Below are 19,593 nucleotides of genomic sequence, written 5' to 3' on the forward strand. Positions count from 1 at the left end.
CCCTCCATCTCCTGTAAACACACAAACTCAATATTGCATGTGTGGAACTGATAAATGCTGTGAATGTGACTGACCGACAGCAGGTCTTTCCCATTCCATAGTTCGAAGAGTTGGTCTCTCAGCACGGCAGGGTCAAGACCTGGGGGATCATATACACACATGCACTGATGAGGTGGAGTTTCACTCTGACCTTTGAGCTCTGTCAGCCCATCAAGAAATCAAACCTCCTGGCCATTTTCTCATTCTTTGGTCTTTGGTTCCATTTTGGGTCTCACTGATGCTCATTTTTGGGATCTTCTGATTTGAGTTTGAGAAAATGTAAAGGTTTATGCTATACAGTAAATAGATATCTTGGCTGATACATTTTCATTTTTTATTTTTATACAATTTAAATGTCCGCTAGTGTACAGTGATACATTTACACAACTAGCGAAATCAACAGTGTTTATTCACTCCTCCACACACCATTTTAGTTTGGAACAGATCATGATAACGATTCTAAAACTGCTTAACTGATTCTCCAATGCTCTTAAAAACTAGGACATGTAACACAAAAAGATAAAATCAAAAATTTGTGAGCAAACTCCTGAAATACCTTGTTTTAGTCCCAACCTTAATCTTAGCTTATAGGTAACACAATACTGGAAATACTGTTTGTTAAAACAGACATAGCTGAGTAGCCATAACGTCAAATATTATTTCTTTAACAGGCACAACAGAGCAGCCGTATCATCGGATTAACAGCTGAGGCTGGATGGATAGTAGAGGAGCGCAGCATTAGCTCTGCATTCCAGCTGAATCTGCAGCCAAAATACTCTAGAGACACTCAGGGCAATTTTTATGGAAGGCTACAGTAGGTAAAAAGACTTGCAACCGGGACATGTATGCACGTGTGTTTCATGTTTTGTGTCCATCTGCCTTTGCATGTGTCTCTTTGAGAATTCCCAAAAGATTCAGCTTCATTCTCTGTCGTTCTTGCTGTGTGGGCTTCACCGTACTTGCCCCCCCCACCCCCCACCTCCCTCCTTCCCAGGGCTAGTTTTCCTGTTCTCCTCTCCCTCCCAGCAGCAGCCTCTCTCGATTTTGTCTCGGATTTCCCCAGGAAAGGGCTATGCAGTGGTCATGGTGTAAAAAATACAGCCTTCCTGATGCATAGCCTGGGAAAGCCGACCAAAAGGCCTCTCCCTTACTCCACATAGGCCTCTTTTTTACTGCATATCTCTTTCATAATGTCTCTTGAAGACCATTACAACTTTTACCTTTAAGTGCTGGGGAATCTTGTATTTATCATCCAGGTGCACCCTCTCAGCTTCAGCTACAGTAAGCTTCTCTTTTTAAAATCACAAATTCTGTCTCAATTCCTTTTCTGTTCTTTTTTTTGATTCCACATTTCCCTATTTTCAATGCAACTTTGTCTGCTCTTTGTTTCTCAACTTTGAGAATGCAATCAATCCCTGCACTTTCACTTCCAAACAATCCACAAATTTCCAAATCATTCTGTATTTCCACTTCCTTTGATGTTGCTTGGGAAATCTGCTTTTTATTTTTCAGAGGAAGAACCTTTTCATGTTTAGCTACACTTCAGCATCTCACCATGATGTCACTGCTTTGCCAGCAACATTACAGCATGCCATGGAAAACGGTCAACACCAGTGCAGACCGGATTTGTAGAGATTACAGAATAGACTGATGTACAAAGGACACAGCTATGGTCCAATAAAGGGTCCTTCAATTTCAAACATCTGCATGACAAAGTTGCCTTTGCTTTTCTCCATGACTCTCTGGTGATATAAACCCTACTCTAACCAATTCATTTTGGTAACGAACATGCATATGTGCACAGAGACTCACACAAAAACAAACAGCACAATCCACTTCAGTTTGGCCTCACTGTTTGTATGAGGAGCAGACAGAGAAGTAGCAAAGAGGAGAGGAATGTGGAGCAAGTAGTTTCTTTATAATCTTGAATGGTGGGTGAATGACAGAGCTAGAGGCTCCCCATTCATTACAACATAATAAGCCCATCACTACATACAAATACATGGAGACACATACAGTGCATGGACTCAATCAACCCTGGGAAGGTAAAGGTTTCTCCTTTATTCTTTGATGCTAAAGAATTTGAAATATAACAAAAATACTATGTTTTCACTAAGTGGATTTTAAAGTAATCTGACACTACTCTTGTCTGCCACTCTTGAAAAAAAAAAAACTAAGAGTGACACTTAAATGTCAGTAAAATTAGACAGAGATTAAATCCACAGGCCGGGCTAAAAAACGTGTTGCCAGGCAGCTGCCAAAATAAAGGAAACACAAAGATCAAGTGTCTAAATGTGGCATTTGGTGTCACTGCCGCCACCAAAACAGCGTCAGTGTGACTTGGAAGTGGTTGTGCAAGTGGCTCAACAGCACTGGAAACATGCCATGACATTCCTCCACAAGTGTTTCACTTGTTTTCTATTTTGTTGTTGGTGCTCGTATAAAAAGGGCTTTCAACAGGTGCTATTACAGAATCTTGAAAATGAGGAGAGTACCAGCAGAATTTGATTCCTATTAAAACAGTGTTTATATGGTATGTTAATTACCTCTCCAAAATCCACTCACTGCAACTTGTTTTACATGCCAGTCTGGACTGACACATGCCTACAAACTCAACAATAAACTATAACAATATCACTTCAGACTTAGGGAGTTCTTTATGTTTGGAACAAAGGCAAACAAAGCTAGGATCAAGTGATCTAAGATTATTTATACAATAACCTGAATTTCTTACTGAGAAATGAAAACATAAAACAGAGACCAGAGGTGATTCAACTTATCAGCAGCTTAACTGCAATTAAGCTTACACATATATAACAACTGTATAGTAGCTATGTAATCTAATCTAAGTGACAGACATATGTGTACCTGTGGCGTCTGTACATTTGCACTGCTAATGTGCTTAAAAACTCTAATACCAACCTGTTGCCTCTGAAGTAGAATGGTTCATTTCAATCCACAGGATCTTATGCTGCCGTCACTGTAGGAAAAGGTATACAATATTAATTCAGTACTGTGTAAATGGGAGACCATATCAATTGCACAAAATATCACTCTCACAAAAACAGTAAAATGCCTTTATTTGTAAAACATGAGCTTCAAATAACTATTATTTGTCAATGTTTCCAGTTCAAATATAACAATATAGTTAAAAATTTCTGCGTTTCTACTTTATTTTTGCTTTTCATCCTTATCACCACCTTTGGCCAAGAAAAAGAAGAAATTGTACACCATCTGTTAAAATGGCTGAAGCTCTCAACACCTGGAGTTTTATACATGCTTCCCGACCCAAAGGACTGTTGCAGATTTTATTTAGAAATGTTATAATCTGCACGGATCAATCAGACACTTTACAAACTTTACAAAGACATGAGATCTGCTCAGTGCCTCATTATGATTGTGAACCAGTTTTGCTGATAAGATAACTCCACAGACACACAGACAGAAACCTGTGGGAACAGCAGCCTGAGAAAGGGCAACACGCCAGCTGGCTGTGAGACTAGATTTCATACTGAGGATGTTTTTTTAAAGCCTGAAGTATGGTTGTTTCTCCCTGTCTGAACGTCTGCAGGCCCGGGAGGCGGGATTTGGCACTCAGCACCGTCCCAGCAAAATGCACAGGATGATGGGATGGTGGAGAAGCCTGTGGGAACAGCAGCATGCAGAACATACAGCACCTGCAGTGAAGTGCTTGTGTTATATTTTACCCCCACCTAGTGGTGACCAAACGCATAACACTTCCTCTGTGCTTGTCCAGCAAACCAGAGTTGGTCAAAGCCCAGTCAGGTACGAAAACGTTCTCTCATGACACCAGAGCATGTTACTCTAATTCTTTAAGTGTTTCTGCGTTAAGAACCACCCAAACAATACAATGGAGTTTGTAGGTACACGAATTAATATGAATTATCGGGACTCATTTGAAGCTAGCTCACATATCTATATGCTAGTTTGTTCTGTTTCCCAGTGCACACTTTATTGGTTTATGTGTCTTTGTCAGCCAGAAAGAAGTGTTAAATTCTACTACTGTAAAACTATATTAACTCACAAAAGCACTTACCGTGTACCGCTTTCTTCAGGTTTAGGTTTTATCAAGTGGACTAATGCCCGGTGCTTCAGGTAGTAAATCGTTTTTTGTATGCCCAACGTAAAAACTTCAGGCAGCGCTTCACCTTCGAATATTGCACTAATTTTCACAAGTCTACAGTCGGTATCGTCTGAATCACAACGTAGCTCGAATCGACATTGATTTAGCATATGAGAAACGTATACGCACATAGGGTGCCTGTAATACCAAAACCAGGGCTAATTGTTTTTAACACACGCCAGTTCTTGATCTACGTCTTGTTTTTCACAGTAGTGCAAGTTATGCAAGTTCAAAATACGCTGTTGCCCTCTACTGGTCACAACTTTTATTATTTTTATTATTATTAAATTAAATTAAATTAAATTAAATTAAATTAAAATATAATTATTGTTACCCATGAACTAAAGCTGCTACTACTACTTACAAGTTATATTTATTTACTCATTATACAATTTTTATTTATGAATTTCTGATTTCTCAGTGAATCCCCGTGAACCGGCACACATCTGGGTATATATACATATATATGTGTGTATATGTGTGTGTGTGTGTGTGTGTGTGTGTGTGTGTATGTACATACACGTCATTTATGTTTTGAGAGAAAGAGATTGTGATTTATTGTGTCACGTGGTCGCACTTGTTTACCACGTGTTCTGCGTGACACTTAAAAAAAAGAAGAAACAGTGTGGAGGGATGTTGTTGTAGTTGGACCTGGTGTTGTTTTATGTAAAGTCTTGCCCCCTCTCTGCCGCCGACACTCGGCGGTGCCTCGTATTCCCCCGTCGACCCTGTTAACCTTCCATATTTAACTCTGGCTCACAGCCCGTCGCTAAAAGCAGCAACTCTGTCTGAGACTCTCCAACCACAGCCAGCTAGCATCTGCTAGCGGCTGCTGCTGCTGCTGCTGCCACAACAGAGCTAACGGCGAGTTGCCGCGGAGATATGGAGTGGCAGCCGGGCAGCGGAGCCTCATTTTACCCAGGCGAAGAGTCCAGCAGTGACCCGGCTTCCTTACGCAGGCCCCGTAGGGATGTTTATTCCCACCAGCAGGTAAGTAGCTCATATCAGTGGTTACGTTGTTAGATGAAGCATGCTAAGTAGCTAAGCTTGTTTGGGGATAAGTTAAGTGAGTTTGTGCTAAGGTACATAGCGTTTCGTGTTTAGAAACACACGGGGTTCTCTTTGTTTCTAAATGGTATAGTTATTTTTTTTCCAATTTGTAACTGTAGCAGTGGTTAAATTGACTTGTCAGTAAGCTTGGCAGGGGGCAGTGACCAAATCTACTTTAAGTTCCCCAGTGCTTGCTAAGCTTGCTTGTGCTAAGGCTGTTGTCACAAGTTTACAGGTGCAAATCAATAAAACACGAATAATAGCCGATGATCAATTGTCAAAATGAATGAAAGTGAGAGCGAAACATAAGCAAGAAGACAATGTCAAACAAAAGCAAGTAGGAATGAATATAGTTTAAATAAAAATAGTAATAAACACCAAGATACCAACGGTTTAAATTGAATAAAAGCAAAACATAACTATGAGCAAGAAAGCAATATCAAAACAAAAGCAAATAAAACGCATAAATAATATACACAAGATACCAACTGCGAAGTAGGTAAATAACAATAAAAATGAATAATAAAGATCAAAACAAAAGCATACATTTATAAAAACAAGAAAGAAGGACATCATCACAACCATCAGGCTTAAGGTAACGTTAAAGGAGGCAATTAAACTGTTCATATCAAAGGGGGGAAAGAATAGTTTGGACAGAAATTTTAAATGAGTGGCAGCAACTTTGGGATCATGAGACAAATGGACAGTGAAGTCGGTTGTCAGAGAATTAGAGGAGTAAATATAATGGGGAAACATCCAGCAGGCAGTTGTAAACACTGTCAGACACATGACACATAACAGCACATACTTATTTACTTTAAAAATAAATAAATATTAATAAGAAAGATGGGTGATGATGTTTAGAAGAGCATGGATGACGGAAAGAGATGTGACGTCGAGTGTGGTGGGAGTGGGCAGGGTAGAAAGTGGCTGTTCAACAATGTTCTCAAATGTCTTGCTTTGTCTACAAACCAAAATGATTCAGTTATAATCATTTCTTTATTAGATGGAGCAATAAATGCCTGAAAATAGTAGCATTTAAGTATTACAAAAAAAAATTAATCGATTACCAAAATAGTTGATGATTCATTAAGTGTTGGTCTAATAATAAATTAATTGAATAATCGTTGCAGCCCTAGTGATGATGCGAAGTTTTATAGGCTTAATCTGCATTGTGTAAACCCGTTTGACAGTGGTTTGAATGTAACAGACATTAGTTTACAGTATATCAAAAAGTCACATACAACAGCTTTAATCTTTGACATCCATACAGGCTTTAAAAATCCTCTCATCTCATCTTCCACCTAGGGCGAAAGGTGGGGTACACCCTTGACCGGTAACTTTAAAAATGATGAGGACAATCTTAAAATGATTGTTTAGAGTAGAGTCAGGATGTGCCTGTTGAAACTGGAAAGAGATTCCAGTGTCACCATCTTGTCAGGGCGTCTTGGTCATGGTGTTTTATGGCTGCTGTCATTCATTTTGTTGCATTACTGTCTTCTCCTGTACTCCTGCCTCCTTTTCCTAGAAGACCATCCCTTCCCTCACGTCCAACATAAATACAGTGTTCTCTGACACTGTCAGAAAAGGCTTTTGGCTGTTTGGGCATCCATGAAGCCATGGACAAGATGGAAACATTGCATTGCATTTATTTTTAGCACTCTTGCCCCACCCTGCTTCAAAATACAACTTGGTTGTGGTGATGGAAGATTAAAAGCCAAAGGACCTGCATTTAGTTTGTGATTCAGCCGCAATTTATAGCTGTCAGCTGTTCACACGGGGAATAGTTAATCATTCTGTAATGACTAGAGGAAGCACTCAGAGTGCAAACCTGTGCCAGGGCAGCTCAGTGTCGCAGTGTCATTACACTCAAAAGCATCAATTTAAAGGACAGAGGTTTTGACACATGCTGGAAAAACAAACAACAACTGCTGTCCTGCCTCTGGCTCACCATTGATATCAGATATTTCTGTATATTTCTTTAAAAGTTAACATAAATGGGTTGCACTTAACAATCGCTGTATGATTAATTTGTGGATGCATTATTAAACTTGCACGTTTATATTAAAATGACCTTGTTTAATACACTTTTTTTCTTTCTGCTTGGGCCACTTTGATTTGAGTCACTGACACTTTGTTTTTTTCGTTCTCAGTCACTCTCATCGCCTCTTTGTGACTGTCCCATGGCGTCACTGTGCCAGAGCCAGCAGCGCTGTATGAAGGCGTCCATCGTCTCCAGCTGGAGACTGGCCGAGGCACAGGACCAACTTTGTTCACTAGGGGTCCACAGCTCAGAGTCCCAGGAGCAGGAACGTGCTCGGACACTTGCCTGCCCCACGGAACTCACACACACGGAGGAGGAGTGGCGTCGCAAGGAAAGCATGCTGGAGGGTCGGGAGCCCAGCCGCAGCCCTGTGCTCGGAGCTGTCGGAAGTTGGGATGTTTTTGATAAGGTAACCGATCTACTTTCATCTTTAGAAGATTTTAAGAGGGCAAATACATCTTACTGTTGTCTTTTAACATTCAATTTTTACTTACTTTTCTGTGGGTGCCTGGTCACTATAAAAATTCTAAACACTCATTTACTCTTTCAGAGTATCATTAATGTCCAAAAGCAGTCTGTTGAAATGGATCAGGACAAGTGCGCTACATTTCTCCAGAAGTATGACAGCGAGCTCAGGCATTTTGGTAAGTCAAACACTAAATCAGTTTTAATAAACAGTCCTCTTGCCCTCAGCTTCATGGTCTTTTAGCAACACAACTTAAGGCTTGAGGATTGTTACAGGTTAAAACAGGCTTTCTCCACTTGGCTTCACTGAAAGAGATCAGATTATGTTTTCAGGTACATATTTGAATGCAACATTATTGCAGTGAACACAAGCCTGCAGTCCAGTTTTCACTGTTCTGGAGACAATTTCATGTTAATTGGGATTTTAAAGGGAGCTGATGGCGATAAATTAACTTTAATTCCACGGAGTTGAGTGATCTGTCCATACAGGAAGAAATTAAAAAATTAGTCATGGCACATGTTGGATATTTTAGAATATGATCTGTAATGCTGTAGTGTATAGACTCAAAAGTTGATCTGCTCCTGAGAGAATATGTTGCCTGGCTTCGCATGAACTTTGACTCCTTAAACTCTGCAGATGCACAGGTGATAAATAAATTCTCATTAGTTTTTAACAGAGTTGTTTCCCTCATAAACACATGCTTCATAACATGCTTAAGTCTTCACAAAACAAACTAATTTCAACTTTTTCTACATTTCTCAGGTATGTTGAGGCGATGGGACGACAGTCAGCGATTCCTCGCAGACATGCCTCAGCTCATCTGTGAAGCAACAAGCAACTATTTATTTCTGTGGTGCATGAGACTACAGCAAGAAGGGGTAATGTACTGGTTTACTTTTGTGTATTTTTATGATAATGATTGGAAAACTAGTCAACAACTAATGTATAATTTATGATGATGAACATGAACAGCTGGAAAAGCAGTGTGAACATAAACTGGATGGTTGGTAGAATGGATTTTCATGACAATGATCCCGCTTTTACAGCAGAACATTTAAGTGGTCCAGGTTCCATATTAGTGTTTTGAAACACGATCCTAAAAATGTTTATGGAACAAAGTGCCTGTGTTGAGAGATGCAGTAATTCTGTAATAATCTCTGTTAATGGTTGAGCAGAAGGAGGCCCTAATGGAGCAGGTGGCTCACCAAGCCATGGTCATGCAGTTCATTCTTGAGATGGCTGTGAACTCTCAGCAGGATCCCAGAGGCTGCTTCAGACAGTTTTTCCACAAAGCCAAAGTAAGTGAGTTGAGTGAGCTGCACATGCCTTATCTGGGCCTACAAATGTACCTACCTACTTAAGGCTTGTAATTGTTAGACATTATTTGTATTTACTTGCACTACGTGAAACTTTGGCCTAGGAACTCATACATTCTGATTTCTGACTACAAGTGGAACGTGCCATAAAAATAGTACTGTATGTTCATGTTCAACACACCATTTGTTTACATAATATTGTTTCTTTAATGCTCCACAGGAAGGACAAGATGTCTATTTAGAAGTCTTCCATTCAGAGCTCAATGCCTTCAAACACAGAGTTAAAGAATATGCAGCCAGGTGTAGAAGTGATACTCCACACAATGCAGAGCAGCAGCACATAGGAGGCACAAACTACATACTTGACCCCAAAGACTCTTTACCTTCAGTAAGTGTTTCTCTCTGTTTCTACTAGTAACAGTTTCACATTAATGTAGGGCTGCAAGTATTAATTGATAATTAACCCAATGTTAAATGTGAATATGTTTTGGTTTTACACATAAAGATCGCCCCATATGACGAATGACTAAAACAGTTACCTCCTTGATCTCTTTGCTAGTGTGTGTTTACTTATTTTGCTCAATGAATAGGAATATGCAAGTTATTGTGTTCATTTCTCTAAAGAAGAGAATAAATTACCTCTGCATTTGGGCACAAGGAAAAATCGGTACCTGTTATCAGTACTCGGATATCGTGCATCCCTACAAAGTTTTAGGAAACACCAATCAACATTTTTCTGAGCAAACGGAAAATAATCAAACTGATTAATCGATAACAGAAACGATTATTTGCAACTCTAATTAACTGTACTAAAGAAAATTTTGGTACTGTATTGTGCAAGTTGTGATTGCAAATCATTCGTTTGCTCAACATTAATGATGCTTTTCAATAATCTAGCAGTCATGGTGCACAGGAAACATTCCGATGAATTTGAGTGTCCGTTAACTGGCTCATTCCACAGCTCTAAACTTGGTCTTTGTAGTTTACAAAAAACTGTTGTGAGGAGGACAGACCCCCCTTCCCTCACCCCATCTCCTCAGAGAAAAGAGAAAACCCCCTCCTCCCCCTCCCCCTCCCCTGCTCCCACAGAGGAATTCATTCAAGCTTGAAACTTGATTCTCATCCTGGTTTTTGCAGTTGTGCTGTTTTCTCCTTATGCAACGTCTTCCTTCACCTAGAGTTTAATGTACTGTCAGACCCTAAGGACTGATTGGATGAGAATATGTACAATAGCAGCTGTTAATAAGTGTGTGCACTCACAGGTTTTGCCTAAATACATGGTTATATTGGTATATATCGGCTCAGATTTAAAATGTAGTTTCTATTTTACTTAACCTCTTTAATCCTAATGTGCAGCTGTAGGTTGCACATAATTCCCGCTCTCCAGGTCTGTTTGGTGTTTTGAAGCTTATTTTGTTATTTTTGATATCTGCTTGAGACTCCATGTCAGTTGCTTTCCTCGTTTGACCCCGTCGCCTTCGTCTTCGTCCACCAGGTGGCAGAGTTCTCGGTGAAGCGTTGTTTAGAGACTGGACTGTGGACAAGCACTGGCAGGTGGACAAAGGATGATGCGACAGAAACGGAAGACATACGAATGATGGAGACCTCCTAGTGAATAAAGGATGAGCCCCTGCTTTTCTTCCATCGCCATCGTCTCCCTCTCTCAAGGAACAACCTGAGATTCAAGCCCTCTTTCATCAGCGGAGCAGGCTCGTAAAAAAAAAGACAGAGCAAAATATAAACAGATGTGATCTGTATGTAGCGCCGCATCATTCAGCGGAGACCTGTTAGAAATAGTGTTTTACTGGTGTTAATTCACAGTATTAACACGAGGAAGTCACAGGCCTTTTCAGTGTCTTTTGCACGTATGGGTTGCCATAGTGCTGGTTTCATAACTCTCACTCTATATCTTTCAAACTGATTATCGGCATGGCCCTGATCTTCATGCCCAGATAATCGAGCAGGAGTAGACAGGGTTTTTTTTATCTAGTTACACAAAAAGTCAGCCAACCAAGGTTCAGGAGTGTCCCCGTTGGCCGTCGTTTTTTTTTTTTTTAAAAACAGCCTCAACATGTTTTTGTCTAATAATCTAGTCACTGTTTGCTTCTATCTTAGCTAATTGTCATAGAAGAGTAACCAGTGTTGATGCTGAGCACTTATACCAGGGTGCGTCTGCTCTTTTCTGTGAGGAGGAGGAGCAGCAGCAGCAGGTCGTAACCCAGACACAGGCTGTCTGATAGAAGGGAAAATAAACAGATCTCTCACACAGGCTCCCCAGCCAAAACATTATCCAGGGGACACACACGCACTGTACGTGTGAAAACAAATGTGCGAGTCGTTTGAACCTGGCATTAAACAAATTTTTACCCGAGCTACCGAGTACAAAGACTCTTTAATGCCCGGTTGAGCTGATGTTCAAACAGCTAGTGAGCGGAAAACGGCTGACGCGGCTTGCAGCGTGTCTGCTACGTGACGACACGGTGAACTCACTAAATGGCATAATAAGGCTTCCACAACAGTTTTTTTTTTTTTACATATTGCCCATGCAAAGTTGAGCCATATACTAGGTTTTTGACCTACCCAATCGTCTTTAAATTAAATCTCTCAACAAAGTAAGAGTTTAATCAAAAGCCTTAAATGTCATGTTAAGTTTGACAGATGCAACGGCTTTTTCGATGCTGACAATTATGCGTGTGGGGTATTTTGAATTAGGTTTTGAAGTAAAAACTGATATAAAGCAACATTAGGTAAAGTTTATTTTTCAAATTGGTTCACTCCAGCGCAACTTCCCTCATGCTAATCTGCAAAGAGCAAATAGTAAGTGCACTTAAAGCACAGGTAATAGATTTCAACCATGATTACAGGTGATTAAAATAGGAAAATGTCCTTATATTTTACGTCATAAGTTTTCCTAAGTCTGTATGGGCTTTGTGTATTTATTCTTCTCTGGTTCCCTTTTGTGCCAGAGTAAAACTAACTTATATATATTTTTTTTACCTGCTACTACTGTTGTTGTTTTTAACCCAGCATCCCTAAACAGAGTGACGACCACAGACAGTTGGTTTAATCTCGTGTTCATGGGTGTACGACCTACACCTGAGTAGGTGATTGAGAAACCTTGAGTATAAAGGAGCGAGAGAGGAAAGGAAAAAAGGGCTGCGCTTCGCTAAGAGGCTTTAACTGTATATTTGTATGCAGAATGAAGCTCTCTGCATCTGAATGTGTCCTGCACTTTATATTTCTCTTTTCAAAACGCGTTCAAGTTTTGTCACTTTTGTTGTCGATGATGCTCCCGATTATTCAGAATTCATTTTACAAGTCTGAAAGGAGCTTGTGGATTGAATCGTGTGACATTTGTTTTAAGACATTTTAGTTGTCTCTTTTTTTTGTTTTTTCTTGGTTTTGTTAGTTTTCTGAGTAACGGTAGTGTGTACGGTTACTTCAGAAGTATTTCTTTCACAAGAGAACAAAGAAATCCGTGTCACAATTTGTTGAGCAATATGTTCCGCAAGATTTTTCTTTTTTGTACTGCAGACTGTGAAATCAGGAAAAATACAACGCATTAAAGTACAATTCATCGCAAGCGTGTGAGTGATTCTGCAGCGGAATGGATGAAAGCATGAACACTGCAAACGCAATGCTAAAAATGTGCTGAGGTGGATGTTTTTGTTTTGTTTTGCTTTGGTTCACAGTTACATTACTCAACTACGCAGAACAACTGTTTCCTTCAACTTCTTCATGTGTCCAGTTTATGAAGTTATCACAGAAAAATGAAGAATACAAAACTTTTGTCAGGGTTAATCTGAGCTACTAGCTGTAGGAAAATATGGATGTATCAATTCCTTAATACCAGTAGGCAACAGCAGCTTCTTGTGCCACCTTAAAAAATCTGAATTATATAACCACTGGCAAGATGTTAGTACCCTGGTATCTACTGCATTTATTGGTGAATGTGCACGTTTAATGTCTGACTCTTGATATGAATAGGAAAGGCTCATTCTGGGGAAATGAAAAACAACAATTCATACAATCAGGAGAGTGTATACATATAAAAAAAACAACAACCAGACAACAGGCAAAAGGCAGGGTAGTCACTCACTCTCACATTCACAGCTATAGTGTCCAGTTAACTTGATCCCCAATCTGCATGTTTTTGGACTGGGAGGAAGACAGATGTACAGATAAGAGAGAATCCGCACACACACACGGAGAGAACGTGCTCAATCCACACAGAAATTAACAACTGCCTCACATATTATATTCCTCTGTGATGCAATAATACACGAAATACAGCTGGTGTGAGAGGTTTATTTTGATTCACAATAAATACTCATGGCATGGTTTTCTGTGACGAGGGAATGTGCTTTTAAACATTTTTTCTTTTTTTTTGTTAAGATACACAGTACAACTCAGGAGACATTTCCTGCACATTTCTACACTAGAATAAAAAAGGTTAGGCATGGTTATTTTTAGTTGTTTTTTTTTACATGGTCAAACATTGATTAGAGCAAAGTACAAAAACCAGAACTCAGGTGTTGAGTGTGTTAAGCAGTATCTTACACCTGGCTGATGGAAGAAGAAAAAAATGAAGAGGCAACAATTTAAGACTTAAAGGAGTTGTACATATTTTTTTTTTACATGGTTTAACAACATATATATATATATATATATATACACACACACATATATACACACATATATATATATATGTATATGTATGTATGTAAAAATGATCATTAATAATAAAAATTATTATCAGTGTGATCAGTTCACGGATCAACCAATCAGTGGTCCATACTACATTCAAACTACGTTTCCAACGGCAGCCAAAGGCACTTGATTGCAAGTATGAATTTTTAAAGATTAAAGCACATTTTCCCTTTTTCACGGTGAATCCCTCTCTGTATCAGAAACAGTCACAACGAGGCAGTTTGCCAACAAGTGTTAAAAAGTCCCCACAAACCTTAAAGTTAAAAAAAAACGTGTATTCATTGTCATTGTGCAACATCTTTGTGTTCCACACTGGAAGACCTTAATATTAAATTCACTGGTGTCTGGTAATATTTCTAAAGGCACATTATAGGCTCTATCAACTAACATTTAAACAATTCAACAACATCTGTTGTCTCACCATTCCCTCCTGTTACCTACTGCATGCTTGCCACTCCTCACATTATACTGTTTTTTTGTTTTGCCACACAGATGGCCCTCGACGTGGTTTTTCCGCTGGTAAACTTCATCTGCCTACTGTGTTTCTATGCAACATTCTCATTGATAGATGGTAGTTTTCTGTGTAGGAACGCCTCAATGTGTGGCCAAATCTTGTTGGTTTCTGTCCCAGAGAACGACTCGAGCACCCCTTTACTCCTGGAAAGACAAGAAACAAAACAAAGAAGTTGTTATTGACCCCATTCACACCTGGTATTTAAGGGGGATTACTTTGTAACCGCTGTCGCCGTCCTGCAGCTGTGCTGCAGCTGCTACTAATATTTTACACACCCACGCTTATAAACCAGCTTGAAAAATCCCTCAAATCTCCTTTCACCTTTGTCCTGAATGATCCAATCATACTTGTACAAAGAACAGATTTAAATGCTCCCAATTTATCCTCGGATCTGATCACAAAAACCGCCTTAGGAAGTGGTGTGAGGACACGTGACCACAACCGCCCTTCAACCATCTTCAGCTGACATCCTCTGACCGGCTGTAGTTTCACAGCATTTTGTACTTCCCCTGTCTCTCCCTGTCACTCGTGCAGACACAGACAGTGGACACTTGTGTAAAGTCAGAACAAAAACATTCGTTTTCTCTCCCACTCATGACATCATTATGAATTTGAATACTGGGCGTGAGAAACCAGATCTGATCTCATGTGGAGACATATCCAGTACGCATTTTAAAGCCAGGTCTTAATGGTCATACTTAGCGGTATCTACATGCAGATCACCGAGGACCAATTCACTACCAAGTCTGAATGAGGCCAACGATCTGCCTCCATTTGGGTCTGACCTGGGCTACATGTAGGGCGTCTCCCCATGTCAGACCCATCTCTTTCATCCCCCCGGGTCAAAGGCCAGAGGAGGTTTTAGATTGAGATGAAGGTAAAAGATCTGAGAAGGAGGCAGTATTGCAACTTTCTGGATGGGGGGGGGGGGGCATCAACCCCACTCCTTAAATTAGCATCAAGTCACAGAAATTGCAAATGCTATTATCACAGAAAAGAATACACACTGACACTGTAGTTCTTTGAGAACCTGAACAGTGCTGCTAAGAAAACGTGCTGAATAGTAGATCATGAATCCTCTTTTCCATTAATCTCTTGTATTTTTCTGTGCTTAAATTAAATCATTGATAGGTAGTAAAATTATGAGTGGGTCACTTGTGAATTATGAATCATTTCCCTGTAGTTTGGGGAAACACAGGAATATGTCTTACTGTCTGATTTGTCCAGAAATAGAACATAGAATATGATGCACGTGATCCAAAGCCTCACATATCTAGTTGTCTTGTGCTTTTTGCCTGGATTTTGTCATCTATGGTAACCTTTTAAGATGAAAAATACACGTTTATGGTATTTGTGTTGATATGATTGTTGTCATAAAGTCACACACACAACTGTGAGGAATGTCCAGTACAGTACAATACACTTAGACCCGATATACTGTAAAATATCTACCCCTTTTTGCCTCTTTAATGCAAAATAAATGATTGTAATGATGTGACAGGTGAGTAGATGTGGAGTGTAAGTGGCTGGAGTTTTGATTTCCCTTTGTTTTCCTACCTGTAATACTCTAAAACAGGTTCTGTCTGGTTTTCATAGGACTTCAACCTCCGTGTCACTGTCTCTGGTAAGTCATCCTCCCTCTGGACAAGAGGCTCTCCTGTCAGATCATCAAAACCCTAGAAAAAAAAAAAAAAACACATGTTCACGACAATTTCTCCTGTAACTGCACGCGTATGACAAGCTGTAAGTGTATTTTAATATACAATAATAGTAATACAAGTTGCCACGAGCTTGCAGCACAGTGAAGAGCAGGATTATTTAGATTAGACACAGCACAGTATCTGGAATGTAAACACTGCTCGAGAAACAAAATGCTGCCAAAGGCGCTCCATGCAGACATAAAAACCTCAAGAATATAAATGACCCTAAAGTAGAGAGGATGTATTTATTTACATGGACTTGAGGTGGATTAAAATCTGTGTTGTAGACTCTGCCACTGGGAAGGTGAGTCCAGCGACAGGTCAGCCTCTGTTTGATGATGTCAAACGGAACATCGAGGTTCACGACTGTGTCCACGACGAAAGCGTCATCCAGCGCCTCGGCCTGGGACACTGTGCGGGGAAAACCTGGCAGAGAGAGACATAGAGAGTGAGACGGGATGTAATAAATAGCCTCAGTGAAGGTCAGTGAAGGTAAGATGCCAGCGAGTGTGACTAAATTTATGTGAAAACTATACAGCATCAGAGTTTGCAGTGGACCGGTGACGCAGACCTACCGTCGAGCAGCCAGCTGCTTTGTCCCAGCCCTCTCAGGTCACGGAAGATGAGACGGGACATGACGTCATCGGGTACCAGCTGACCCTGATCAATACAGGCCTTCAGCAGCAGACCGAGCTCTGGCACACAGAAAAACAGAGACGGGGTGAGACAGAGACACTCATATTACTAAGAAATAGAGCTGCAACTAACGATTATTTTCATAATGGGTTAATCTGACCATTATTTTCTCGATGAATCGATGAATCGCTTGGTCCATAAAATATCAGAAAAGCTTAAAAAATGTTGATCAGTGTTCGTCAAACCTGGCGAGGTTCTCAAATGTCTTGTTATGTCCACAAACCAAAATGATTAACTTTTAATGATTCATTTGTTCTCCAGAGCAAAGAAATTAAGAAAATACTCACATTTAAGAAGCTTAAACAATCGCAAATCTGGTTTTAATCATGAAAAAAACCATTAATCGAATATCAAAATAGTTGTCGATTCATTTAGTAATCAATTAATAATCGATTAATCGAATAATAGTTTCAGCTCTACTAAGAAACATTGATTTTCTTTTTTTATCGGAAGATGAAACCCGATGGCTAATATTTTCAGATATGAAATACCATTTCGCTTGTCCATTGCTACTTGTGTTTGTAATGTGGCCAAAAATGTGGTCAAACATACATTTCAGCATTGCTACATTGTGAGAGTTATAGAAACTGGTTAATTGTGGTTTTTAATGTATTCATGAGCAAAAAAGAAACCAGCGACATCTTGTTCAAATCTGAGGAAAAACATTCAGTCTCAGTTATACCTGGTTATATCGGACCTTTGTTATATTGCTGCTGGAAAAATACAGAATACATTTGTATAACAATGATGTTTATTTGCCATGTCTTGATGACAGTTTGGTTGTTATTTACCTCAGTGACTTTACTACAGCTGCTCAAACAGTTAAAGGGAAATTTGTGTGTACACTGTGACTTTAAGGAGCGACTCTTTTTCCACTACAAAGCTGTTGAAATTTAAAAGGGATTATCAAAGGGTTTACTTCCACTTTAACTGGCCTGTGTCCGGCTGAAGACAGGAATTTCCTGACATGCCACACATAGAAAAGACCATACTATTAACTCTTAAGTCACCCAGTCAAGGAGCAAAGGGTTAAACTGGCAATCAAACTTAATTTGAAAACCACATCTTATTACACACAGAAAATAACTAGGAATTTACCCAGGACGTAGCAATTTTATGTCGCTCTGACACTTGTTCGATAAAAATGTGTCTCTTTTCTGTTTTGGTACACAATTCTGTAAATGTCAAAGCGTGTTTACAAAGCAGAAATATTGCTGTCACTGTAGCGAGGTAAGTGCTGGCAAATTAACAGCTGGATGAAGGTGTTAAAGGGCAGTTTCCCCCCACTTGGTCAAATGAAAATTACACAATACAATACACAAAAGTGTATTTCTCATCAAAATACACTTAAAGTCATTGTGATGCTTCTGTGTTTATTTAATTCACATTTCATTACACAGTAGGATTAAATTTGACTGTTTTTTCAGATCTTTTACGCATAAACCTTGACTAAAACATAGTCGCAGTTGTTGTGGGAATGAGACCTGTATCTCAGATCCACTGTCTAATGATCAAATAACACATACAGTATATCTCTGGAAAAAAAAACCTGAATATTGTTCGGGTGAAGTGGCCCATTAATCATTTTCTTAACACAATGCGATTGATTTATCTGCAGAGCTCACACCCAAAAAGGGAGCCTTCCAAGTGATAAGACTGATGACGCAATCATGTGGAAGTGGAAGGTCACAGGTTCAGGCCCAGGGCCCCAATGTGGTAGGAAGAGAGAACGCAAGAAAAAACGCTTTAACTGCCAACTCCTGCTGCCAAGAATATCAAGAACTTAGTAAACTTGTGCTCAGACATGTTCACAGTGTAAAAACTACAGCATGGGAGTGGAGGGAGGGAGATGCATGTGTGCATGAATGTACAGCAGCAGGTTTATCAGGAGTTTTGTGCATTATGTACATGCAGCTGAGTGTCACGCAGCTGTAATAACATATGTGACACCTCTCCTCCTCACAAGGAGCAAAGGTGCACAGCCCTCCTTATCTTTACACCTCTGTCAATCTCCAGCCAAGGTGATATTGAGAAGTGTTGCGCCTCATTTCACAAACCAGGTAAATATAAGGCCCACTGTTTCCTGTATAAACATTTAACAGCACCACCATAACCATTTTGACCTTGACTTAAAAGGAAGAGAATACAGCCTGTGTATGTGCTGCTCTGCCTGATTCCTCTGTGATGTAGATAAGAAGTAGTAGGAGAGGTTCTCTTATCACAGCAGCCCATGAAACTAAGTCAGTGAGTGGAGAAAAAAAACGTTATTTCCATATGTTTTCAACTCAATAATGGGTTTTGTAGTGTAGTGACGTGCATTTCAAAATAAAACATATGTACCTATAGTTTTACTTTAAAAGAAAACCCATACATGCTATGTGTCAGTGTGTCTTTTCTGAGAGGACACGTGTGTCTTACCAGTTTTGGCCTCGATGTTGCGTCTCAAAATGTCCCCACTTGAAAGGTGTTGCAGCCCAAAACTTTTGATTATGCGCTCGGACACAGTTCCTTTCCCCGAGCCCGGTGGTCCCATGATGACGGCACGAAAAAGCCTCTGGAGAACCATCACTGCACGAATAATGCTTAATCTCTACGAATGTAATAGTCGGACTATGTCGCCCCTCAGAGCTGGATTCGCAGCCAAGTCCGGATCAAAGCAGGTTCACTTTCCTTCCCAAGAAAATATAGCGACGTAACCAAGAGTGGGCGCGTCTTTTCCTGCAAGTATGTGGACCTTGGATTGTGTTTTTTTTTTTCCTTCAGAAAGCAGAAGAGAGAAAAGGAAGGCGAGGGAAAGGGGGAGGAGGGAGTGCAGGGAGGGAGAGCTTCATCGGAGCCACTGGCGGGAGATGAAGATGTGGTTCGCCGGTCAAGATGAGCCTTTTTCTGCCGTGCATTGACAAACTTCCTCGTC

The 19,593-nt window shown here is 40.0% G+C and overlaps 3 protein-coding genes across 3 annotated transcripts in view; 1 reads left to right on the plus strand and 2 right to left on the minus strand.

The window, feature by feature from the left end:
* The window catches only part of exd3 (exonuclease 3'-5' domain containing 3), a 37,710-nt gene extending 33,329 nt beyond the window's left edge, over positions 1 to 4,381 (minus strand). Inside the window, exons 1-3 of the mRNA XM_058617407.1 lie at positions 4,097 to 4,381; positions 2,962 to 3,019; positions 75 to 139 (exon numbers count right to left, since the gene is read on the minus strand). Of these exons, the coding sequence (XP_058473390.1) occupies positions 75 to 139; positions 2,962 to 2,989 (93 nt within the window). The 5' untranslated portion in view covers positions 2,990 to 3,019; positions 4,097 to 4,381. The remainder of the gene's footprint in view (positions 1 to 74; positions 140 to 2,961; positions 3,020 to 4,096) is intronic.
* Positions 4,382 to 4,781: 400 nt separating this feature from the next.
* Positions 4,782 to 13,401, plus strand: cdc37l1 (cell division cycle 37-like 1). The gene is made up of 7 exons (XM_058617154.1): positions 4,782 to 5,173; positions 7,387 to 7,686; positions 7,828 to 7,921; positions 8,506 to 8,621; positions 8,919 to 9,041; positions 9,280 to 9,447; positions 10,555 to 13,401. Exons 1-7 carry the CDS (start codon positions 5,066 to 5,068, stop codon positions 10,669 to 10,671), a joined length of 1,026 nt encoding a protein of 341 aa, XP_058473137.1. The 5' UTR covers positions 4,782 to 5,065; the 3' UTR covers positions 10,672 to 13,401.
* A 538-nt stretch (positions 13,402 to 13,939) lies between these two features.
* ak3 (adenylate kinase 3) lies at positions 13,940 to 19,431 on the minus strand. The gene is made up of 5 exons (XM_058617166.1): positions 19,098 to 19,431; positions 16,559 to 16,678; positions 16,237 to 16,409; positions 15,841 to 15,959; positions 13,940 to 14,426 (listed from the first exon to the last, which is right to left on the minus strand). The coding sequence occupies exons 1-5, from the start codon at positions 19,243 to 19,245 to the stop codon at positions 14,315 to 14,317; spliced, it is 672 nt and encodes a 223-aa protein (XP_058473149.1). The 5' UTR covers positions 19,246 to 19,431; the 3' UTR covers positions 13,940 to 14,314.
* Between the last annotated feature and the right edge of the window lie 162 nt (positions 19,432 to 19,593).

This window comes from Solea solea, chromosome 19 (genome assembly GCF_958295425.1).
Source record: "Solea solea chromosome 19, fSolSol10.1, whole genome shotgun sequence".
Taxonomy (NCBI): Eukaryota; Metazoa; Chordata; class Actinopteri; order Pleuronectiformes; family Soleidae; genus Solea; species Solea solea.